Source organism: Pseudonaja textilis, chromosome 3, assembly GCF_049901715.1.
Source record: "Pseudonaja textilis isolate UNSWEBS1 chromosome 3, rPseTex1.2, whole genome shotgun sequence".
Taxonomy (NCBI): domain Eukaryota; kingdom Metazoa; phylum Chordata; class Lepidosauria; order Squamata; family Elapidae; genus Pseudonaja; species Pseudonaja textilis.
The window spans coordinates 162,771,104-162,792,484 of record NC_141992.1 but is presented as its reverse complement, the minus strand read 5'-3'; the positions used below and the strand labels follow the sequence as shown (position 1 = coordinate 162,792,484).

General features: G+C 34.6%; 1 protein-coding gene across 2 annotated transcripts in view; it reads left to right on the top strand.

Moving 5' to 3' along the window:
- Window positions 1–21,381, top strand: part of NSMAF (neutral sphingomyelinase activation associated factor) — a 39,017-nt gene that overhangs the window by 6,374 nt on the left and 11,262 nt on the right. For both annotated transcript variants that reach the window (XR_015743210.1, XM_026706176.2), the window contains exons 6-20: window positions 1,253–1,303; window positions 1,697–1,768; window positions 2,820–2,867; window positions 2,969–3,021; window positions 3,455–3,584; window positions 4,669–4,740; window positions 5,056–5,164; window positions 7,895–8,071; window positions 12,272–12,351; window positions 13,383–13,473; window positions 13,558–13,621; window positions 13,727–13,778; window positions 17,407–17,527; window positions 17,782–17,913; window positions 19,324–19,366. Coding sequence is in view for 1 of the 2 variants with exons in the window: in XM_026706176.2 (XP_026561961.1) it covers window positions 1,253–1,303; window positions 1,697–1,768; window positions 2,820–2,867; window positions 2,969–3,021; window positions 3,455–3,584; window positions 4,669–4,740; window positions 5,056–5,164; window positions 7,895–8,071; window positions 12,272–12,351; window positions 13,383–13,473; window positions 13,558–13,621; window positions 13,727–13,778; window positions 17,407–17,527; window positions 17,782–17,913; window positions 19,324–19,366 (1,295 nt within the window). In the remaining variant the exon portion in view is untranslated. The remainder of the gene's footprint in view (window positions 1–1,252; window positions 1,304–1,696; window positions 1,769–2,819; window positions 2,868–2,968; window positions 3,022–3,454; window positions 3,585–4,668; window positions 4,741–5,055; window positions 5,165–7,894; window positions 8,072–12,271; window positions 12,352–13,382; window positions 13,474–13,557; window positions 13,622–13,726; window positions 13,779–17,406; window positions 17,528–17,781; window positions 17,914–19,323; window positions 19,367–21,381) is intronic.

The following is a 21,381-nucleotide window of genomic DNA, read 5'->3' as shown; positions in this document are numbered from 1 at the left end:
AATAAGCTCATAGTCAATGGAGAAGATTTTCTTCACTCAGGAAGCAATAAACAGCATGCTTGGCATTGTAAGAAGTAAAATAATAGTAAAGAGGAAATGATGGGAAGCTCAGACAAGATCATGAAGCCAAAGAGTACTTCTATGGCAACAAAGATCAGAAGTTGATTGCAGAAAATACGACTTCAGCAACAAAGTGTCAGTGTTTGGAATACTCTACCTGACTCTGTGGCTTCTTCCCCAAACACCCAAAACTTTAACCTTAGACTGACCTCACCCCTTTCCTAAGAGGTCTGTAGGGGGTGTGCATAAGCGCATCAATCGTGCCTACCATCCCTGCCCTATTGTTTCTTTTTATTTTTCTTATACGTATATATCTCATGTATTCAAAACTATGTTTATACTTTTACCTGTTATCTTGTAAGTGATTAACAAATCAAATCAAATAAATAAATAGAATGTATCAGAATATCAAATATTCCCCTCTATTAAGATCAGAATAGTTAAAGCAGTGTACTTCCTAGAGGTATTGTATGGGTGAAAAAGTTGAACATTGATAGATGGCTTTTAATTGCAGCTTTGATTATAGTTATTAAGATCATGGGCTAAAAGAACCAGTCAATGAGTCCTGGAAGAAAAAAGTGGTAGTGAGGCAATGATTAATAAACAAAAACTCTACAGATGATGGATTAGAAAAAAATAACTGCTTGGCATGATTGGGGAAAATGAAAAAAAGGGGAAGACAATGGAAAAGAGAGAGAAAAGGATCAAGAATATCATTTGAATGTCCCTGAAAGAACAATAACTATGATTTGCCACTGTGCATGGAAAATGGCTGGCTTGGTGATTCTGGGAGTTGACGTCCACGCATCTTAGAGTTGCTAAGATTAAGAAACATTGAAGTAGAGAAACAACAAAATGGAGAATGTTTGTCCATAAAGTCACCGGGATTTGTGGCTGACAATGTCACTATCTATAGGGAAACTTTTAACTTTTAAATAAAGGCGAAGCTAAACTAGGGTCACAGTGAAATATCAGACTACAATTTGGATTTGGTTTTTGTAAAAAAAACTGTTTTAAAATTAAAATGTAATTTTCACTTAAAATGAAAAAAGGTTAGGAGCATGATCTGATAACTTTCTGAACAGTTGCTATCCATTTATTCATGCTTTATAAGTTTTTTTGCATTTTGGAGAATATCTAATAGCTACGGTATGTTGCAAAAAAGTGCTAAACAAGTTATCTTTTTCTAAAGGCTTTTCTCACTAAAGAACAAAATATCATCGCACCCTTTAAAACCGAAAGAGTAAGTATATATGCTTCCATTTAAAGAAAAAAAGATGTTATGTAACTATATGCTTTGTCTCTGAATTTTTTTTAAAATAACTTTTTAGTGTTTTAACATAATCTTATTTTAATATAAAAATATTACAGTGCCTTTTAATAGTTTAGGATATGAACTGTTAAATAAAACTTTTTAGGTGAAATATACAAACAATGTTTGATTTCAAATGTCATAAACAAGAAAAAGAATAAGAAACGGGAGTTATAATATAGTAACTAGATTAGAGTATCAGAAATACCAGGGATTACATCTAGAATTTGTTTGCATGGCATGCAGATCCTAAACTAGGCTCTTCCTAATTTGAAGAGGTTGTGTGTGGGTTTTAATATAATTTTAATTATCTCTTTTTGTTAGGGTCAAACTAAATATGTATTTGAACTGGATGTTGCTGGAAAAGTCGAAGATATCATACAAACACTTCATCAAGTATGAATAGTTCATTTTATTGCTGCCTGTAGCATGGGATTTAGCTAATGAAACAGAGTAAACTTTCTTATCTAGTCAAATATTTGAAACAACTAACAAATGGCTATTCTTTTTCTTTTGCATGGTAATCCTGAGTTAAAAGTGGCTAATCAATTATTAGGCAATCCTGCAGACTGCTTCTGCAATCCCATAGAACAATCTGTGTCCTAGAGGCTGTTGAAAATTAGTAGACATGTACAAAACCACATTTCCAAGCAATCAAAAGAGAAATGTATATCGGTTTCTTATTTTTTATTTGTAGCAGTAATGAGTATATCTCTGCTTAGAAAAGCTGTGTTTACTAATCATGAACTAGTAGCAGCACCTAGCCAATTTTGAGTGATCTTGAAAAGGCTAAGCGGGAATGTGGCCTGATTTGTATTTACCTCAGTAAATTTATTGGCTATGGGTTTCACTGGAAAACTGAAATAACATTACAGAAGAAATCAATGTCAAAATCATTTTATATCTCTGCCAAAGAATCTACATGCATGTAGGCACCAGTCAAACTTGAATCAAGGAAAATATTGCTGCTGAGAATAGTACTATTGGGACAAAATTCTTATGAATGCACATATATGGATGGATGTATAAAAATCTTGGTAAAGTTACATTTGTTAAGAATCTATATCAAGAATTGACCTTTCAGGGAGTGTACTGCTGTATTCTGCTGTACTTTTAGGATCTTCTGCTACGGCTCTTAAGTTTTTATCATTTCGAAATGGTGATTAAGTAGGCTAATATTTTTCAGCAGTTGTTATTGGAGGGGGGGGGCTCTTGATATAAAAAGGGGTTCCTGGAGGTTACATGTGGCTCTAAAGCTATGAATTGGGATTCTTGATCTATGGTTTATAATTATATATGCCTGTTGTGATGCAAGTCTGTAGATAAAAATGGATATAATGCAACATTAGTAATTCTGATAGAAGTCTCATCTGTATCTGTGAACTTCAACTCCCTTATATCTGGGAAAACTTCTAAATTTCATTTGATTGCTTCTGTTTTTTAACAGTTATACAGAGCATCGCATTTGGACAAGCTAGGGGACCAGGCTGCTATGGTAAATATGTACTAGAGATGCAGTATTAATGGAATGATTAATGTGACAATCCTATTTGCATTAAAAATTTAAAGCTGATTATTGTTATTATTTTAAATCAGATAACTGCTATTCTACAGTCACGTTTGGCCAGAACATCATTTGATAAGAACAGGTATGTTTTTCTGGGTTGGTTCAGGAAACATCTCATCTTTTCACTCTTAGTTTTTTCTTTTAAATAATTAACATGCTTAGGAAAATATGAAAAGCAAAGAGTAGATCAGCAATAGGAAACTATGTGTACTGATTTACAATGTTTTCTCTATTTATATATGTTTATCTTACTATGCTGAATTCTGAATTTTTGAATTGCTTATTTCTGTGGCAAAATAAAGATAACCAAAGAAATCTAAAGTAAACCCCCTTTGTTGGTTGACATGTTATTGTTCAGTACCGTAAAAATGATTTCACACTTGTTGTTATAATATATATAAAGTAGTAAATAGTATATTCTAAACTATGTATAAAGATGTGATAGAAAACTCTGGGATGTTATGATAAGGAATAAGTAGAAACTTACACTGGGCATTTCTTCGTTATTTGAATAGATTTCAGAATGTTTCTGAAACGCTACATATGGAATGTAAAGCGGAAATGGTCACTCCATTGGTAACGAATCCAGGGCATGTATGCATCACTGATGAAAACCTGTATTTCCAACCTCTCAATGGCTATCCTGTGAGTAATTTGCATTTTCTGATCTGCTGCTGTTAAAGCCTTGATAAGTGTGCTAGCAAAATATTCTCCAAGTGTATACAATGTGTTCTTTATTTGGCCCTCAAATCAAATCATACAATTCATCCTCCAATGAATTCTGCTTTTAATGCAAATCAAACAATCCTGTCATTTTCTATAGGTGCTATATTTCTCCAGGCTGATGAAATCTAATTTCAGCTTAAGCCTGCTTTTTAAAAATATCCATATTATAATTAAGGATAACAATATTAAAGCACACAGATAAGTACTGGCCAGTTAGTACACTACCCATCAGTGGTAGAAAACTAGTCTTGGGTCATTTCCTAATTGGTGACTTATAGCACTGGACTCATTCAACTATTGTTGTGTCAAAGTAGCAATAAAGAAGAGAGACTTATATCACTTCATTATGGCTCAAATAATGCAATGAACATGGTATGAATTAATAAATGGAAAATGTCCTTAATGGCTATTTTATTACACACTGATGATTCTGGGAAATACAAGAATTGGGGTGCTATGGCTTGCATATGTGGATTTCAATTGATATTTGAGATCCACCTGGCTTTTCTGTGGTAGTTAAGTTAAACACTTTTATCTGTTGTCAAGGTTCCATACTATCTCAATTAATTAAGAAAGTCAAAGTGTTCTTGCTGTGATGCTAACAAACTAGAAAGTAGATTCATGTATTTCCTTGTGGGAAGACATGGTATCTTCTGCTCACTTGTATATGTATAATTATATAACACAAAGTTTCTATAATGTGAATCTGTCCTTAACATCAAAAAGTTGGCTTAATTTTTAATTAGCTTCCATAACAAATAGCTGGCTATTTTCAGAACACATACAGATTACTGAACAATCTCAGAAATTGCCTCTCTGAAATTAAGATAATTGACCCATCCTCTTAAAAAATATCCCAACAATCTTCCAAAATGGTCTTTTCTTGGATTTAACATTGAGACTCACTGTTGATAAAGTGCTAGAGGGGAAAATGCATCTTCTATCTAGAACATGTGACTAAAACTGGAAGAGATGTGTCATCTTTTGACTTCTTTCCTTATAGAAACCTGTGGTACAAGTGACACTGCGTAGTGTCAGACGCATCTATAAAAGAAGACATAGCCTGTCGCCTTTGGTAAGATAATACTTGCTTTTGATCCTTGCTATTGGAGATGTGTTTCATGATTTAAATTTAGCTATTTCAATTCCTTGGGAAACAAGTATTATACAGTATAATTTAAATGGTACCAAGTGCTCGCCTAGTAAAAATAAATTAATTGCAATGACTTTTTTATGCTATAAAAATAATGTAGGCATTGCTTTTGCTATTGTGAAAACAATAAGAAGCAGATATCTCTGCTTAACATTGCTATATGGATATGGGTTAATTCAGTGATTTTGTTAACTTCACTGCATGTCATTTTAATCTTTTTTTTTTTTAATTTTCAAGGGTCTGGAAGTATTTTGCACCGAGAATGATTTATGTTCAGACATCTATTTGAAATTCAACAACACTGAGGACCGAGATAATGTATATTTCTACGTGTCAACATATTTAGGTTTCAACAACAATCTAATAAATAATATTGTGTGTGTGTGTGTGTGTGTGAATCTAACTTCAGCTTTTTTGTATAGATTTAGCTTTTATAGAAGATTGGAAGTATTGCATAGAAAAAGAGCTCTTTATTATTTTGTGGAGATACTTAGCAGCAAGTTCTTAGCACCGTCTTTACACTTGTGTATGATTAGCTGAAGAAAGATCATTGAAAGATGAGAATCAGGCAGAGAGTTCTATATCTTCCGTATCATTTGATAATACTGTCTATATAACCAGAAGAGAAGCTTTAATATAAGGAAGGAAAATATTGCAACTTGGACAAATAACAAAGATTAGATATATATTTTGATTAAGGTTTCTGTTGTTATCTATGCTTTTTCCCCAATATTTTTAAATAAAAAAATTCTCTTAGCCAATAATGTTTAGATTGGGTGGGAGAGATAATTATGGCAGAATGTATTAACCATATAATTTACTTGAAACTTTAAATAAGAAGAGTTTAGTTGTTTTTGTCATAGTGATCATTACAGGCACAGACCCATAAAAAATAGCAATAGCACTTAGTCTTATATATTGCTTCATAGTGCTTTACAGCCCTTTCTAAGTGATTTACAGAGTCAGCATATTGTCCCCAACAATCTGGGTTCTCATTTTTACTGACCTTGGAAGGATAGAAGGCTGAGTCAAACTTGAGCCTGTCAAGATTGAAGAAATTGAACTCCTGGCACTGAGCAGAGTTAGCCTGCATACGGCATTCTAACCTCTGTGCCACCACGACTCTTATTATGTAACTATAATAGTAACTATTATAATTTATTTTTCTGTTCATCTTTTATGCCTAATTTTTTATTTTGTTTTTGTTAGAAAAAAGACTTTGAAAACTAGTAAAAACTGAATTTAAATGAATTTGGAATCCCAACATTAGCAAAAGAGCATGGACAGAGTACAAACATTTGACCTGTACAACACTTCAGAAGTAATATAGAGAAAGTGGTTCCGAATGTGGGATTCTCTAGACCAGCCAGTTTTTTTTCCTGCTGTTGCACAGCCATCTTATGTAGCTGCCCTGTGATACATGTAGTCCTCAACTTATGACCACAATTGGGACTGAATTGTTAAATGAAGTGGTCTTTCAATGAATTATGCCTCACTTTACAAGTCTTTTTGCTGTGGTCAGTGAATCAACATGGCTGTTAAATAAATCATGTTTGTTAATGAATACAGCTCCCCAACATTGCCTTTGCTTGTTGGAAAATTGTAACTGGTGTACACAGGACCCCAGGATGCTGCCGTCTTAATAAATGCACACTAATTCCTAAACTCTCAAACTATGATCAAATGACTGTGGGAATGCTATGACAGTAGTAAGTGCTAGGACTTGTCATAAATCACTATTCAGTGCCATCGTAACTTTAAATGATTGCTAAACAAATGGTCGTAATCTGAGGACTACCTGTATTGAGAAAATGTGGTGATTTAAAAAGAAACAAATAGGTGGCACATTTTCACCAGTTTCTTTGAACTGAATGCAAAGCATTACATATCTTTTACAAACTAATGACAAAAGTCAGCAGACCAAGCCAATTCATAAATGCAGTAGTACTAGAATAGCTCAGCAGTTCCAGCAACCCTTGCCCCTGAAGCCACGTTTTCTCTTAGACAACAATCTTTGTATTTGCCTATCTTTGAATCTCAGACTGTATGCCTAAAACAAAGTGAAACATGAAACACACCTATAGTTGATTTGAATGAAACCTTAAGCTCCCCACAGGAACTTTGTTTGTAAGAAGCAGCAACATGTCTACTAGGAAGGCAGGCACGAAGTTCAGAGAAATCTTCGTCTATGCACAAGAAGAAGCTGAACAGAGCCCACAGCAGCTCTTTAGCACTTTGTCATGGTTGCAGGAACTTTGCAGGCTTTGCTCCAACATTTGATCTGATTTCAGTCAATACTGTTGGAAAAATTTTTAATAATGCAACCATGACACAGCATTTGAAACAGCAGGTATAAATAGACTTTACAATAGATTGGTTCTAATATAGATTTTGAGACACATGAAAAGCCCGAAACTTGAGCTCAGAATATTTAGTACAGTACCACAAAAGATGTTGAAAGATAGGAGGACAGCTATGTACGGTGTAATCCAAAATCAAATGAGGTATGAGCATTGGTCAGTGGGATACTAAAAGAGAAGTCTAGTTTGGATTAAGAGCAGTACATCAAAATGTGTGTAGGGTGAGGATAAAGATGATTAAAGTCCTCAAAGATTAAACAAAACAAATTAATATAACTGATTTTATTCCCATCATATTACTTTATTTGTATATTTTAAGGTAGGCAGAATACCTTCTCCATCAATCGCCCATCCCAAGATTCTCATTATCAGTTTTTTTGCCATGAAATTTCCATGGAAGACAATAGCTCAGAAGACAGTTACTTAGAAAAACTACTGGAGGATTGCTGTTAATAATTGCTCATTTTTATATTAGAACGTAGACATATATAGAATAGGGATGACAAGATAATTCTTTTGTGGGGAATAGCTTCACCCATTTCTCATAAATCTGAATACTTGCTGTCATACCTGCCTTATCTGATCAGTGATAAATGATGGCTCTGTAAGCCTTGCGGGATAGAAATTCAACCTAATACAAGTTCCTTGGAGAGCTTTAATGGCAAATTATATTAATTTCTTTTTTGCAATCTGTCACATTTTCTGTATCCTTCTAGAAAATCATATTACGGAGCACACCGCAGAGAGCTACATGTTACAATGGCAACGAGGACATATCTCAAACTACCAATACCTTCTTCATCTCAATAATCTGGCTGATCGGAGCTGCAACGATCTTTCCCAGTACCCTGTCTTTCCATGGATCATAGCAGATTATTCTAGCTCAGAACTAGGTAAGACTTCTTTGGAGACAAGCAAAGTAAATGCAATGGGACTATCCAGACAAGATACCCGTGCAGTTGTATACTTGTGCTGTCAGTTCATTTTCTCAAACTTGTTTCCAAAATGGAATAGTGTTTAGTAGCAACATCATTTGCAGTATTGGTTTATAAACCTGATTTTAAAAAGTTGCACAGCTGCTGCTTACTTTGCTACATTTAGACTTTCAAATGAATCCTCAAAGAAATACAAGTCAGGAAACATTAAAAACAACCTGGGGCATGAAGATAAGAGATTCAATAAGTGCTGTTGCAAAAATCCATTCATTTCAATTAAGGTTGCATAGAGTTTCACAACCTGCATCGTAAGCACTAACTTGGACATGTTATTCATAGAAAGTAAGGGTCTTGAATAGATTTGGGAAGGGTGGTTTGCATATATGTTTTCTGCTTATCTAAAAGAAGGACTAAGTTGTTAGCATGTTTTTTTTTAAAAAAAGATTGATTGTACCTTTTCAGTATGGTTTTAAATAAAGTTGCTTGCTATCTAAAATCCAAAAATCTAATTTCTCTGAATTTTCAACTTGAAGAAAGCATAAAAATGTGTATTATACCAAAATAGCATGCAAAACTAAAATAACCTAAAATGGATAATTGTGAATAAAAAATATCAAATGACTGAAACTTCCCAAAAACATGTATTTTATTTTTAAATTGGTTATTTTAAAATAAGTTTTAAAAGAATCTATATCTATATCTCTATATCTATATCTATCTATCTATCTATATATACACACGTACACATACACATACACACACACACACACACACACACACACACACACACACATGTTTTCTTAAGTTTTCGTGGGTACTTACATGTATGGTATTCAGCTTTGTTCGGGTATTTTCCCACGTCATTATAGTTGTGCTTTTAAAGTTGTAGCAACATTTCAGCAGAATCTCATCTGCCATCATCAGGCTTGTGTATTGTGTTCGCTTATGAGTCAGACTTTCACCGCCTTTTCTGTTTTAAGTTTGGTGCTAGCCATCTGCTGTGCCAGAATGGTTTTTTCTTCATCCTGATTGGTTGGGAGTCTTGGTCTGTGTTTATTGGTTTTGGAGTTTGCTATGTTCTGCTTGATTGGTGTTTCTAATATCTTCTGTCTGTTTTGTAGTGTTTTTTTGTCTTGATTGGCTGGCCACATTGTGTTTCCTGTATTGGAGGCTTTTAGTGGGGCTTGGCTCCGAATAAATGGCCGGCTATCATTTATTAGGAAGCTAGGTTTCATCTGGGTGCCTGGTTGGGGTGTGTTTGAGCTGGAGGTATCAGAGGGTGTCTGTTTGTGCCCAGGTGTTTGCCTGGCTTGTGGTGTGGAGATTTTTTTGTTTGTGGGTGCAGGCTTCCAAATAATTGATAGTCTGGTGGAGTCATCTCTTCTATTCATGCTTTCAGGTCTATTTTTCAATCTCTATGGCTTCTCTGATAATTCTGTAGCTGGGGTTTTCTATAGTGGCTAGGGTTTTGGTGCCATTGAAGTCGTGCTATGACTTGTGGCTTTCATATGTTGGACTAGTGAGGAAGTGTTCCAGCTTTTTTACTCATTTTTGTGTTCATACAGGCGGGTACTTATTCTTCTATTGGTCTGTCCAATGTATGTGGCAGGGCATGATGCACAGGGAACTTCATATATGCCTTGGTTTTCCAGGTCAATTTTAGCTTTGGGGTTTCTTATGATGGCTGCTATATTTCTGTCTGTTTTGAAGACAGTCTTGATGTGATGCCTGTGTAGTATCTTACTGATTTTGTCTGTAGTATCTCTTATGTAGGGCAGGACAGCTGTTCCATAGGTCTGTTCATCTTCTAGGTCTCCATTATGTCTCAGTGTGTTTTTGTGGATCAGGCCAGTGATTTTGCTTTTGTGGAAGCCGTTAGCTGTCAGTACTTTAGTCAGGGTGCATAGTTCAGTCTTTATGTGTGTCTTGTCTGCCAGGCGTTTGGTTCTGGCAATTAGTGTTTTGGCCACAGAGTTTATCTATGCTGGGTGGTGGTGGGATTGGGCGTTGAGGTTGCGGTTGGTATGTGTTTTCTTCTGGTATATGGTGTGTCCTAGTGTGCCATCTGTTTTTTGTAGATTAGTACATCTAGGAATGGTAGTTGTTTGTTTCCGTTTCCATGGTGAATTTGATTTTGGGATGTGTGCTATTTAGGTGTGTTAGGAAATTGTTTAGGTTTTCTTTTCCACAGGGCCAAATAACAAATGTGTCATCGATGTATCTTAACCATAGTTTGGGTTTGTGGGTGGCATTGGCTAGGGCTCTGGATTTGAATTCTTCCATGAACAGGTTTGCAATGATGGGTGACAGTGGTGATCCCATAGGGGCTCCTTCAATTTGCTCGTGTCTTTGTCCTTTTTATATGAAATATGTGTTGGTTAAGCAGTGTTCTGCTAGTTCCATGAGGTGTTTGGGTGTTTGTTATTTGTTTTTGATGATTTCAAGAGTTTCTTTTATCAGGACTTAAGTGAATAGCGAAACCACCTCGAAACTTACAAGCAGATCTTTTTGTTCCATGTGTAGATCTTTGATCATTTCCAAGAGGTGGTATGAGTTTTGTACATGTGAAGCTGCTGCTTCAGCATGGGGCTGTAGCTGCTTTGCTCGGTATTTGGCTAGCTTTGTAGTGGTGCTTCTCTGGAGCTGACTATGGGTCTGAGAGGTATGCCTTCTTTGTGTATTTTGGGAAGACCGTATAATTTGGGACATCTGGAAGATTTTTCTCTTGGGATGATCTTCTGTTGGATCTCTTTGCTCATGTTGCTTGTTATGATTTTCTTCCTGGTTATTTTTTCCAGATATGTGGTTGGGTCTGTGTTTATGGGTTTGTATGTGGAGTCTTGGAGTAGGTCTGTCAATTTTGTTTCGTAGTCTTTTCTATCCATTACTACTCTGGCATTACCTTTATTTGCTGGAAGTATGATTATGCTGCTGTCGTTCCTTAGGGCTTGCAGGGCTTTTAGTTCCTCTTTGTGTAAGTTGCTTTTGGGTGGTTTGCTTGTGCATAGTGGCTTGGTTTCTTATTCTATCAGCTTCATCTGTATTTAATTTAGTTAGGCTGGATTCCACTCCGCATATGATGGATTCTGTGGAGATTTTTTTGGGTGCTATAGCATAATTGAATCCTTTGGTTAGGACATCTGTTTCTGTTTTGGTGAGTTCTCTGTTGGAAACGTTGTATACTAATTGTTTCAGGTGTTGTTGTGAGTTGTTGGGGGCTTTCTTGTCATGTTCTAATTTCTTTAGTTTCTTCAGGAATTTGTGATTTTTGTAAGTGGTTTCAGTTTCAGCTCTCCAAGTTGTAAGTTGTTTTGTCTTGTCCCAAAGTAGTGGGTGAATTTTGTTGCTCAATTCCAGGTGTAGGGTTAGGAGGTCTTTGTTTAACTGGTCCAGTTGGAATCTCTTTCTGTGAAGCTTGTTCCTGAGTAGAGCCATTTCAGTTCTTTTCAGGATATGTTTGATAGCTGCTGTGCTGTGATGAAATGTTAATTTGAAGCTGGTTGGTGTTGCATTGTTTTCTCTGCAGCTGTAGGAATTTGAGGTTACATAGTATTCCTGCTCTTTTAACTTGAGATTTCTAACTTGAGATTTATGAATACCACACACACACACACACCTGTTATAAAACCCCATTATATTAGATTTTGTTTGCAAAATATTTGTCCAATTGCTTGTTTCATTATATTTTTCATACTGATAATAAGTTGTGAAAAAAATGTTAAAATATTAAAACATAAAATAAAGGAAAAAAAACTTTAATTGGCATTTGGGTTTAAGAAGCTAATTAAAAAATTGGAAATGAGGTGCATTCACTTGCTGATTTGATTGTGAAGTCAAAATTGGGCTAATTTTTCCATTAAACTTTTTCATATATTAGAGGATAGAAAAAAATTACTTTTCTACAGTGCAGGTATCTGAAAAAATGAAAATGTTCAGTGAAGTTTTTTCCCTGCACTGACATCATTGAAATCAGTAGACTCATTAGTCTAAATTCTTCCCAAGGATTACAATTATGCTTTAAAGACTGATGAAGAAGGTATGGGTCCTAATTAATCCTAATTTGATATTTTAAGTTTTGTCCATATGCTTTAGAAAATAAAATTGTCATACTATTGTTAGTAATATAGTATATGTTTACAAATGTTCTTTTTTTCATAGATCTAACAAATCCTGAAACTTTTCGTGACCTTAGTAAACCTGTAGGTGCACTAAATAAAGAAAGATTGGAAAGATTACTGGTATGTTGAAAAACACCTTGTTTGTATATTAGTGTGTGTATGTTTGTGTGTAAATTAGTTTTGTACGTTAAAACAACTTTTTTGTTTACTGTATTTTAAGTTTTTTTTCTAGTTAAATGTTCTAAATTGTTATAAAAGATGGGTGCAAAATTAATAGAAAAGTTATTGTTAAAGAATGTAACTTTACCTATATATATTTGAGAGGGTCTAATTTCAGGTGGAATTGGAGGGTGATTACTTGGTAAAGGTATCCAAATGTGAATACAAGCAGATGAATAGATAGAAAACAAGAAAACCATAAAAGGATTGAAGAACCAGTGGCCCTTCAGGTGTTCCTAAAATAAAACTCCCATACCTCCATTATTACACAAGTATTATTAAGTAAAGCTGCTATTTTTTGTGGTTCAGCAACATTTAGAATGTTTTTCTCAAATCTGTAGTAGAACATAATTGGCTAATACCTTGGTGTAAAGAGCAGCATAGCTCAAATGTTTATAGGTGATATATTTAGGTTCAACTGTGATTTATTAGACTATCAATAAAAGATTAAATATGTGACTATTTCTAATTAATTTTATTATTAAGTAAGCCTAAATGTTTTATCTAAACATTTCAGTATATAAAAGAGAAGGGTGCAGAAGACTAGTTTAGAATATCTTTCTAAGGTTTTCATATGCAGGTTGCAGTGATTTGATAGGTATTTTTTCAAATATTTTAGGATCAGATTATACTGTGCATATTTTTTTAAAACTGGATATGGGGAAGAATTCATCCAAGTGCCCTGGAGTCTAGCATGTTTCTGCAAAATAATACATTTTATAATTGTTGCCTGAGGCAATCCACTGAGATTGAATACTGTATATGGTTGTGTCAGTGACTCATTTCAGTCATTGTGGAACAATGTGCACAAAAAATGAAATGCTGACTCACTTTTTAATATAAACTCCATGTAATTACTATAGAAGAATGTTATTCCTGAATTGGATTCTCTCTCTTTCACCCCTCTCCTTTTGCCTTTATTGCATTGATAGGTGCGTTATCAAGAAATGCAAGAACCAAAATTTATGTATGGCAGCCACTACTCATCACCAGGTTATGTTCTCTTTTACCTGGTCAGAGTTGGTAAGATATATGCAGAGATATTTCAGAGAATATCATTATGGTACATCATTGAATATGTGTATCTAACCTCTTTTGTTTTTACAGCACCAGAGCATATGCTTTGCTTACAAAATGGAAAGTTTGATCATCCTGACAGAATGTTCAACAGGTTAGTTTTGTATCTCACAATCAGTTCAGTTAACTTTTATGTTTGTCACTCTTACAGTGTTACTTTAATCAATAACTGGTTATTCTCTGTACTATTCTTAACTAGCATTGCAGAAACCTGGAAGAACTGTTTAGATGGGGCAACAGACTTCAAAGAGGTAAATAATCTTCTTGAACTTCAATCTGTAGTAATTGGCTTCCTTTATGTTGCTGATTGAACTGCTGCAGATACGTTATCTAAAAATGAATTTCCATCTAGCCGGTCTAAGAAGTTACCCCAGCTTTTGGAGCCTGTCACACAGAAAATCTCAAGTTGTTAGCATCACCAGCTATAAGACTAAGATAATAAATGAAATTGGACTTCCTCTAAAGACCTGCAGCCAGACATGACTGGAATAGATTCGATGTGGCAAGCTGAAATATAGTTTATTATTCCCTGAGAATTTTTCCTGATAGATGCTTCATGTTATCATATCACAATAAATAATTATGAGTTCGATGCTCCAGAATATTATCTAAACATCTGCTAGATGATTAAATTAAAACAGAGTTTGAATCAACATTTGAAGGACAAAGATTTGTTGTACAGTGAAAGTTGGTAATTAAATATTCCCTGTTATGGGTAGGTAAAACTATAGATTAGATTAAGTGCTACTATGATTGAAATGGAATAAACATAGTTGAAATAAACAAACCAAGCTTTATAAAACTTGGGACCTTCTTTGGTAACATATAGCAAGTTTTACCTATGCTATTTCTTTTCTGTCAAAAAATGAAGCATAAGCTTTATGATATCAGTAATGGCATCACATCTTAAAGAGAAAACCTTGAAGGATATGTCTTCAGCATCATTTTCATGTTATACATAACTGATCATTCAGCTGCTGGCTTTTATCCAGCAGAATAGTGCTTAGAGTTTCAATAGTACTCATGGGAATGGGAAAGCAATCTTCATGATCTTTTATCCATCTGTAAAGCTGAGCTAGAGAGCAAAAAGCCATTAAAGGGAGAAATGAGAATCTTTTCCATTCCTCTTTCCTATACTAAAAAGCTTGTGTTGTGTTCTGCTTAGTGTTTATTTTTTTAATCAATACATGAAACCTTTGTATTAATAGGTGCAATAGAGATCCATAACTGTAACACATTCAAGAAAAGGCAGTCTTAGTGTAGATTAAGACTAATCTGTTGCTGATAAATAAGATACCCAGTTTTGGCTGAGTTTTTTTTTATAAAGTTTTATTTGGGTTTTCACACACAGAATACAAGTAAAACGTCTTTTTTGAAAATAGCATGGTCCCGGGTTGAACTTCTTTATACAGACACAAAACTCAATTTCATACTCCTTTTTGTTTTCTATTCCATATCTTATATTATTCTACATTTTCTATATAGTTTTTCCCCTCTTTTAATTTTCTCAATTTTATTTTGATTATCTCATCTCAATTCAAATCATTATATTTTACTTTTGTCTGTTCTGTTTCAATTTCATATTATATTTTCTCATTAAACTGATTTTCTCCTGTAGTTACTAATTGGAGTATGACACTTTTATATCTTTTAATTACATCCATTCATCTCTTATTTAAACTTCAATATATACCTTAAGATTATGACCTTCAATATAATACATAATACATAACTTCCAGTCGAATTCTGCTTGGTACATTCTTATAATACACACTATATTCCTTTTAAAAAAAGGATTATAAATATATGTAATTATAAACCCTCATTCCATTCCAATTCAGTTCTATCATTAATAATCATTAAAATCTTAACATCTTTAACACTTCTTTTCAATTAAATATCCTACTTCCTAAAAGACACATATCATCTCCATATTAATTTTTCCCTTATTTCTCTTCACATATGTTTTGTAAATCATTAAATAGTCATTTTGTTACATTTATTTATTGACAAGCATTCCACTGAATTATGATAGCTATTTTATCAAACATTTTAATCATACATTGTTTCATATTTTCTAAAATTATTTCTGTTTCTAATATAACAATATTATCTTATGTACCTTTGCAGAATCCTTTTTTCCATTAAATTTTCAACCATTATCTCTAAATTGGCCCTGTTTCTCTATATTTTGTTTCTGTCCTTTATAACTTCTTTTCCTTTCTTTCTTCCCTCTCATCTTCTCCCTCCCCCTTTTACCCCGTTGTCTCTCTACTTCTAATTCTCTCTTCTGCATTTTCCTCTTCTGTTGCTTTATGATTTTATACTTATTTTTCACTCTATTTTGGGGGGGAGTTGTTTTTCCCAATCTTAAACTTTCCATTCTCTTTCCCCCCTTTCCTTCCCCCCCCCCCACCTAAGATTACTTGTTCATTAAATATGGCTTCTTCTTTGCCGCAATCTTCTTGTTCTGCAGGCATTTCTTGTTGCTTCTCATAATTCCAAATTTCCATTTCTAAAAACTGAAATACAAAGCCAAAAGAGCCTCTCCCTTCTTATGCATCTTCTTTGTACTTTTTAAGATCCATTTTCAGTTCTTCTAAAAGTGGAGCCATTTTAAACAGTTTTAAACAACCATCCGATTGATTTTAGTCATTCAAATACAATAACCAAAAATCCAGAAATCATCAAGTAATCCAAATAGTCCCCAAGTTATATCTTCTTATTTCTTTTTCCACTTTCTCTTCCTGGGGTTTTTGTTGCGATATTTCAGTTAGAATGTATCTTTTGGAAGTCTTGTTGAGATTTTGCTATAAGTTCTTTTTAATTCCAGGCAGATTCCAGATCCTGCCCTTTTATTCTTTTTCTTTCCTTTCCTGTTTTCAAAAACTTTTGGTTATCCAGAAATCTTTATTATCCGTTTGACTTTTTATTTTCAGCATTAAATGCCTATTAATGTCAAAGTGGATTTTTTTCCAATTTCTTGCTTAAGCCTCTGAAGCTGTCAGTATAGGAAAAGGAGAAAAAAAACCCGAATCTTTTCTCTCTCCGCAGCTTAAAAATCTTAGGGAACAATGTTATTGGTTTTTTTAAATAGTTTCAAATTCCAGGGTTCCTTATTTGTTGCTTTTGCTGTATGACCCGGTCAACCAAAACTTTCTCTACTTATCTTCCTCCTGCACATTCTTTTCTGGTCGAGTTCTTCTTTGTGGTGGCCATTTCTGACCACCGCTACAACCGCCTTTGGGAAAGGAATAATGGCCAGCTGGGGAGGAGAGATGTGGCTCTCCTCAACCCTGCAGGCAGTCTCCCCCCTCTTCACCACCTCTACGCGGTGGCTTAGCCCCGAAACCAGCCAGCTCGAGGCGCTCCAGTGGCAAGCACAGATCGAAGCCTCACAGAGACGAGGTTTCAGTCTATCGCCGAAGAAGCTCAAACCGAAAGACAGTTTTGACTGATATTTTAAGGTAAGGAAATAAAGTCCCACAACCTTTGGCCCCAGAAGTTTCCTGATACAGCTGTAGCTTAATGGTTTACTTGAAATAGTCTGAATCTGATAACTTCATGGTTAATGTGAATGCTGTATCTTTGATGCTCTGGCATGTTGGTGACAAATGCCCAAACTTAAAAATACCTGGCCAACAGTGCATTCTATCAATTGCTACTGTGCATTCAAACCAAGAATGGAATACTGGTCTATCCTCTGTTAGGAGTTATTCAGGTTTGGATTTTCTTTTTTGCGGTCTGTTGTGTGACAGTGCCTTATCCTGGTTTTAGATGCATGAATAAACACTAGTAAATGTTTTGCTGTAAAGCTGCTATGAATATAAATACAATTTTGTTTCATTGCTAACAGTTCCCCACTTTTCTTTTATCCAGTTAATCCCTGAGTTCTATGAAAATGATTCTAGTTTCTTATTAAATAATCTGAAACTGGACTTGGGGAAGACACAAGGAGGAAAGATGGTTGACAATGTAGAACTTCCTCCTTGGGCATCAGGTAAATAGAATTTTAGGTGTAACTGTTATCTGGATTCTGCTTCAGAGATTTGCTCTCGCTCATTCAAAACATCATTAGATAACATCATTTTTCTCCTACTCTGGGCTTTGAAGGTAATTAAGAGAAAATTCTGAATTGTTGATTAATAAAAGCCCTTGTGCCTTTTTAATTAGTTTTTTTAAGGGAGACAGGAAAATGTGAATAGAGGTGTGCTCTCGACAACATGCAAGAAATTTGGATATTATTTATTTCAGATGCCAATGATTTTCTCCAGAAGAGCCAAGATGCTTTAGAAAGCCAGTATGTGTCAGAACATCTCCATGAATGGATTGATCTTGTGTTTGGCTATAAGCAGAAGGGCAATGAAGCCATTGCAGCTCAGAATGGTAATTTTGATATAGATATTTACAACTCTTAACAGTTATTTATACATTTCAGCTGTATGGCTCTCTCTTATACTAGGACTTCTTTGATAAACCCCACTCGTTATTTAACACATAATATGTCATAATATACCAATTTCTCTTCCACATCTGTTCTAAATTATGAAGCTAATGAAAACAGATTCAAGTACATTTTAATGGCACAGTCCTAGATAAGTTTTCTCAGAAATAAATTTTATTATGTTAAGTAGTATTTGCTGTCAGGTAAAGATCTGCAAGTATTGCTAATTTTTGTTCTATGTATCTATCTTGCTTGATTATATCCTTATTAAGTTTAAGCTTCTCTTAGTTAAAGATACAGTTACAGATCGTGACCATAATCTTATATAAATATACACAGAAGTAAATTATATGAATTTGGTGTGGCTTGCTTCTGAATAGCCACAGATATATTTCTATTTTAATTAAGGTAGTAAGATGCTTCTAAAGTAGAGTGGGTTGCTTATGTATTCATTAATAAACCAGACAGAACTATCTATCACATTTGACTGGTACTTGAAGTAGCAATGGAAGTTCAGTTCTAGGACTTCTGCAATAAAACTTTTACATAATATAATATACAGAATTTTGATTTAGTGGATTTGGATTAAATCTGAAAAATATCTACTGGCTCCACCTGGTTGCAGCTAGGCATTGCATGGATTCTAAGCTGCTGCTTGCTTCCTCCACTCTTTTCATTGTCTTTGGAAGCTTCTCTACTTCTCGAATCCATAAGGTTGGACTATGATCCTATCAACTATTCCTAGTTTCCAGGTGGCCTCCTGGATGCACTCAGGTTTTGATATACTAATCTGCTGTGTTTGTGGTTTCTGGAGTTGTCTTTTATCACTGGACTGGTGCTCACGCTGCTTCTTGGTTCTTGGGTACAGCTGTCCCTCCCTCCCTCCTTCAATGGACATTTGGCTTTACTAGACGTCTGTTCACTGCATTAGTTCACACAATCAAAGCTTGTGCCTCTGAGAAGTAGGCCATATAAGCCTTCAAAGGCACGAAGAGGTGCAGTTAGCATTGTCTGATACAGATAATTCACAGAAGGAAGAGATATGGGTTAAAATTCTGTTTTCAGAAGAGCTATTTATAGCACAAGCTGTATAAGGGTTAGAAATTCATGTCATCAGAGATTATAAAGAGAAGACTATTTGGATGTGGAGCAGTTGCAGAGAGTTAGAACTTTAAAAAATTACATAGCAGACAATAAGTGCTATGTGTCTGATATTGATTATGGCTGAAATTGATTGTGTACCAATGACACAGCATGTTGTTGTGAGAGATTGCAGAATGCTTCTTGATTAAGAGTCTTGCCACAACAATTGTATTTTCAAGTAAGTAGTATACTTCTCTGCTTCTTTTTAGTATTTCATCCTTTAACCTATGAAGGAGGAGTAGATCTGAACAGGTAACTTCTATATGCTTATAGTGAGGTTATAGTATTCATTTCCTTCTATTACAAATCCTGGGTTTAATTACAAATTTTATACATCTCCCTTTAAGAGAATGCTATGTATGATGCTTAATCGCCACCCACCCCCCAAATGAAAAAAATGCATTGCCCCAATGCAGTTCTTTAGCATGAACCCTGAGGTATCTTATATGCACTCAAGGGAGATACTGTTATAGTCTTTAGGCAATCTTTAGGTTTGCAAAACGGTATAAGCAGCAACTTACCCTTTAGGAAAAAACCTAAAAAGAATGGTGCAAGATGCATGTTCAGGAGTGGTAGGCTGAACACAAAACATATTCTATGACCTGAATGCTCCAGTGCCTGATGGAAGAAGAGGCACTGGAGGTGAGCATGAAGAAATCAAGCAATGGCAAAATCTTGAAGTGGGCATGATTACTTTATTGAAACCCTAAGTAGAATCACTGCATACTGCAACATTTTGGTGCATAGCCCGCTTATAATCCTGTACATTTAATGGGATGCTCAATTTGGAAAAAAAGCCACACATTAGTAATTAATAAAATCAGTGGCATTGGGCCTTTCTCAATGCCACATTGCCGACTTCATAAACATGCTGAGAATAGTTCAAGATTCTCATATGTTTCTGCTCCCCTCTGATTCCATGTTTGGTATTGAGATCCTGGTTTGTCTAAATCAAACTTTGACTTCTGAAAAGGACAATTTTGGCATAAACATTGAAGCTCTTTCTATCAAAATAGTATTTTAAAGGGTGATATTGGAAAAAGCTGATTAAAGAACAGAATACATTCTAAAATAAATTTCTCTTCCTAAGACTTTGTAGACTTTGCAGGCCATTTTGAAGATTTTGTGGAATCTGCATATGAGTTGTGTTTCCATAAATTAATAGTGCAATTAGCTAGTTAAGTTTTGTAAAATGTTTTATTTACTAGTTTAAGAAATATGCAATTCTGGTTAATTCAGTCTTGTAAAGATTAAAGATTAAACTGGAGTTAAAAACATTTCATATTCTCATTCCATATTCTTTACTAAAAGTTGATTCAAAATTCAAAATGATTATCAATAAAAAGGAACAGCAGAAATAAAAGAAAAAAATAGGAAAAACACTACTTTTCCAGTTTAGGATTGCCAAGTGCTGAAAAATTTCCTCCTACCAATATATATCCTCTGATTTCCTGAAGATTTCTTCCTGTCATGAAATGTGTGCATAAGTCATATAAAAAGCAAGAACAGAACAGAAAAGTCTCTAAATATATGTTTAGTTAAACAGTACCATGAAAATGAATTGCCTATAAATATCTCTCAAACTCTTGCAAATACCATTCATTCAAAGACATTTCTCTATCCTTCCAGCAGAAATAACAAAAAAAAGAATAAAAGCAATAAGATATTGGTTGGATATGGGAGAGAGAGGGAAGAAATACAACTGAGTAGGGATCATGGAAAGACAAGAAAACTTTAAAGAGAAACAAAGAAAAAGAAGGCCTGTTTGTTGAAAAGGGTTAAATTCACCAGACAAGCAGCTCCTTCAAAACAACAGTCAGTCTTCACAGCCATCTTTTCAACAACAATGTCTGCATCCCTTTGCATTTCATGCCAGACAAAGTAATTATTTGGGGTGGAGAAAAAGCCCTCATTTTCCTATTATGTTAGAAATAATTTAGTGGGCATTATAGTGCCTGCCACAGAGGTAAGGAGACAACATCCCGTATCTTGAATCCTATAAACTATGAGAACTATTATTGGTAGAAACATACAGCTTTAACCTAGTATAATAAATATGCCCAAAGGTGCTTTTTTCCCAATAGGCAACTGGACTTCCTTGTTTTTTTTTCTTTGGAAATGTTTCACCTCATCCAAGAAGATTTGTCAGTTCTAACCAACTAGTGAGGAATTCAAGGATTTATATTCTTTGCAGTCATTTGATTGTTAGTATTCTGAGGGAAGGTTGTTAGATCCCAAGAAGAAGCTTCTTGAATAAGAAGTGAAAA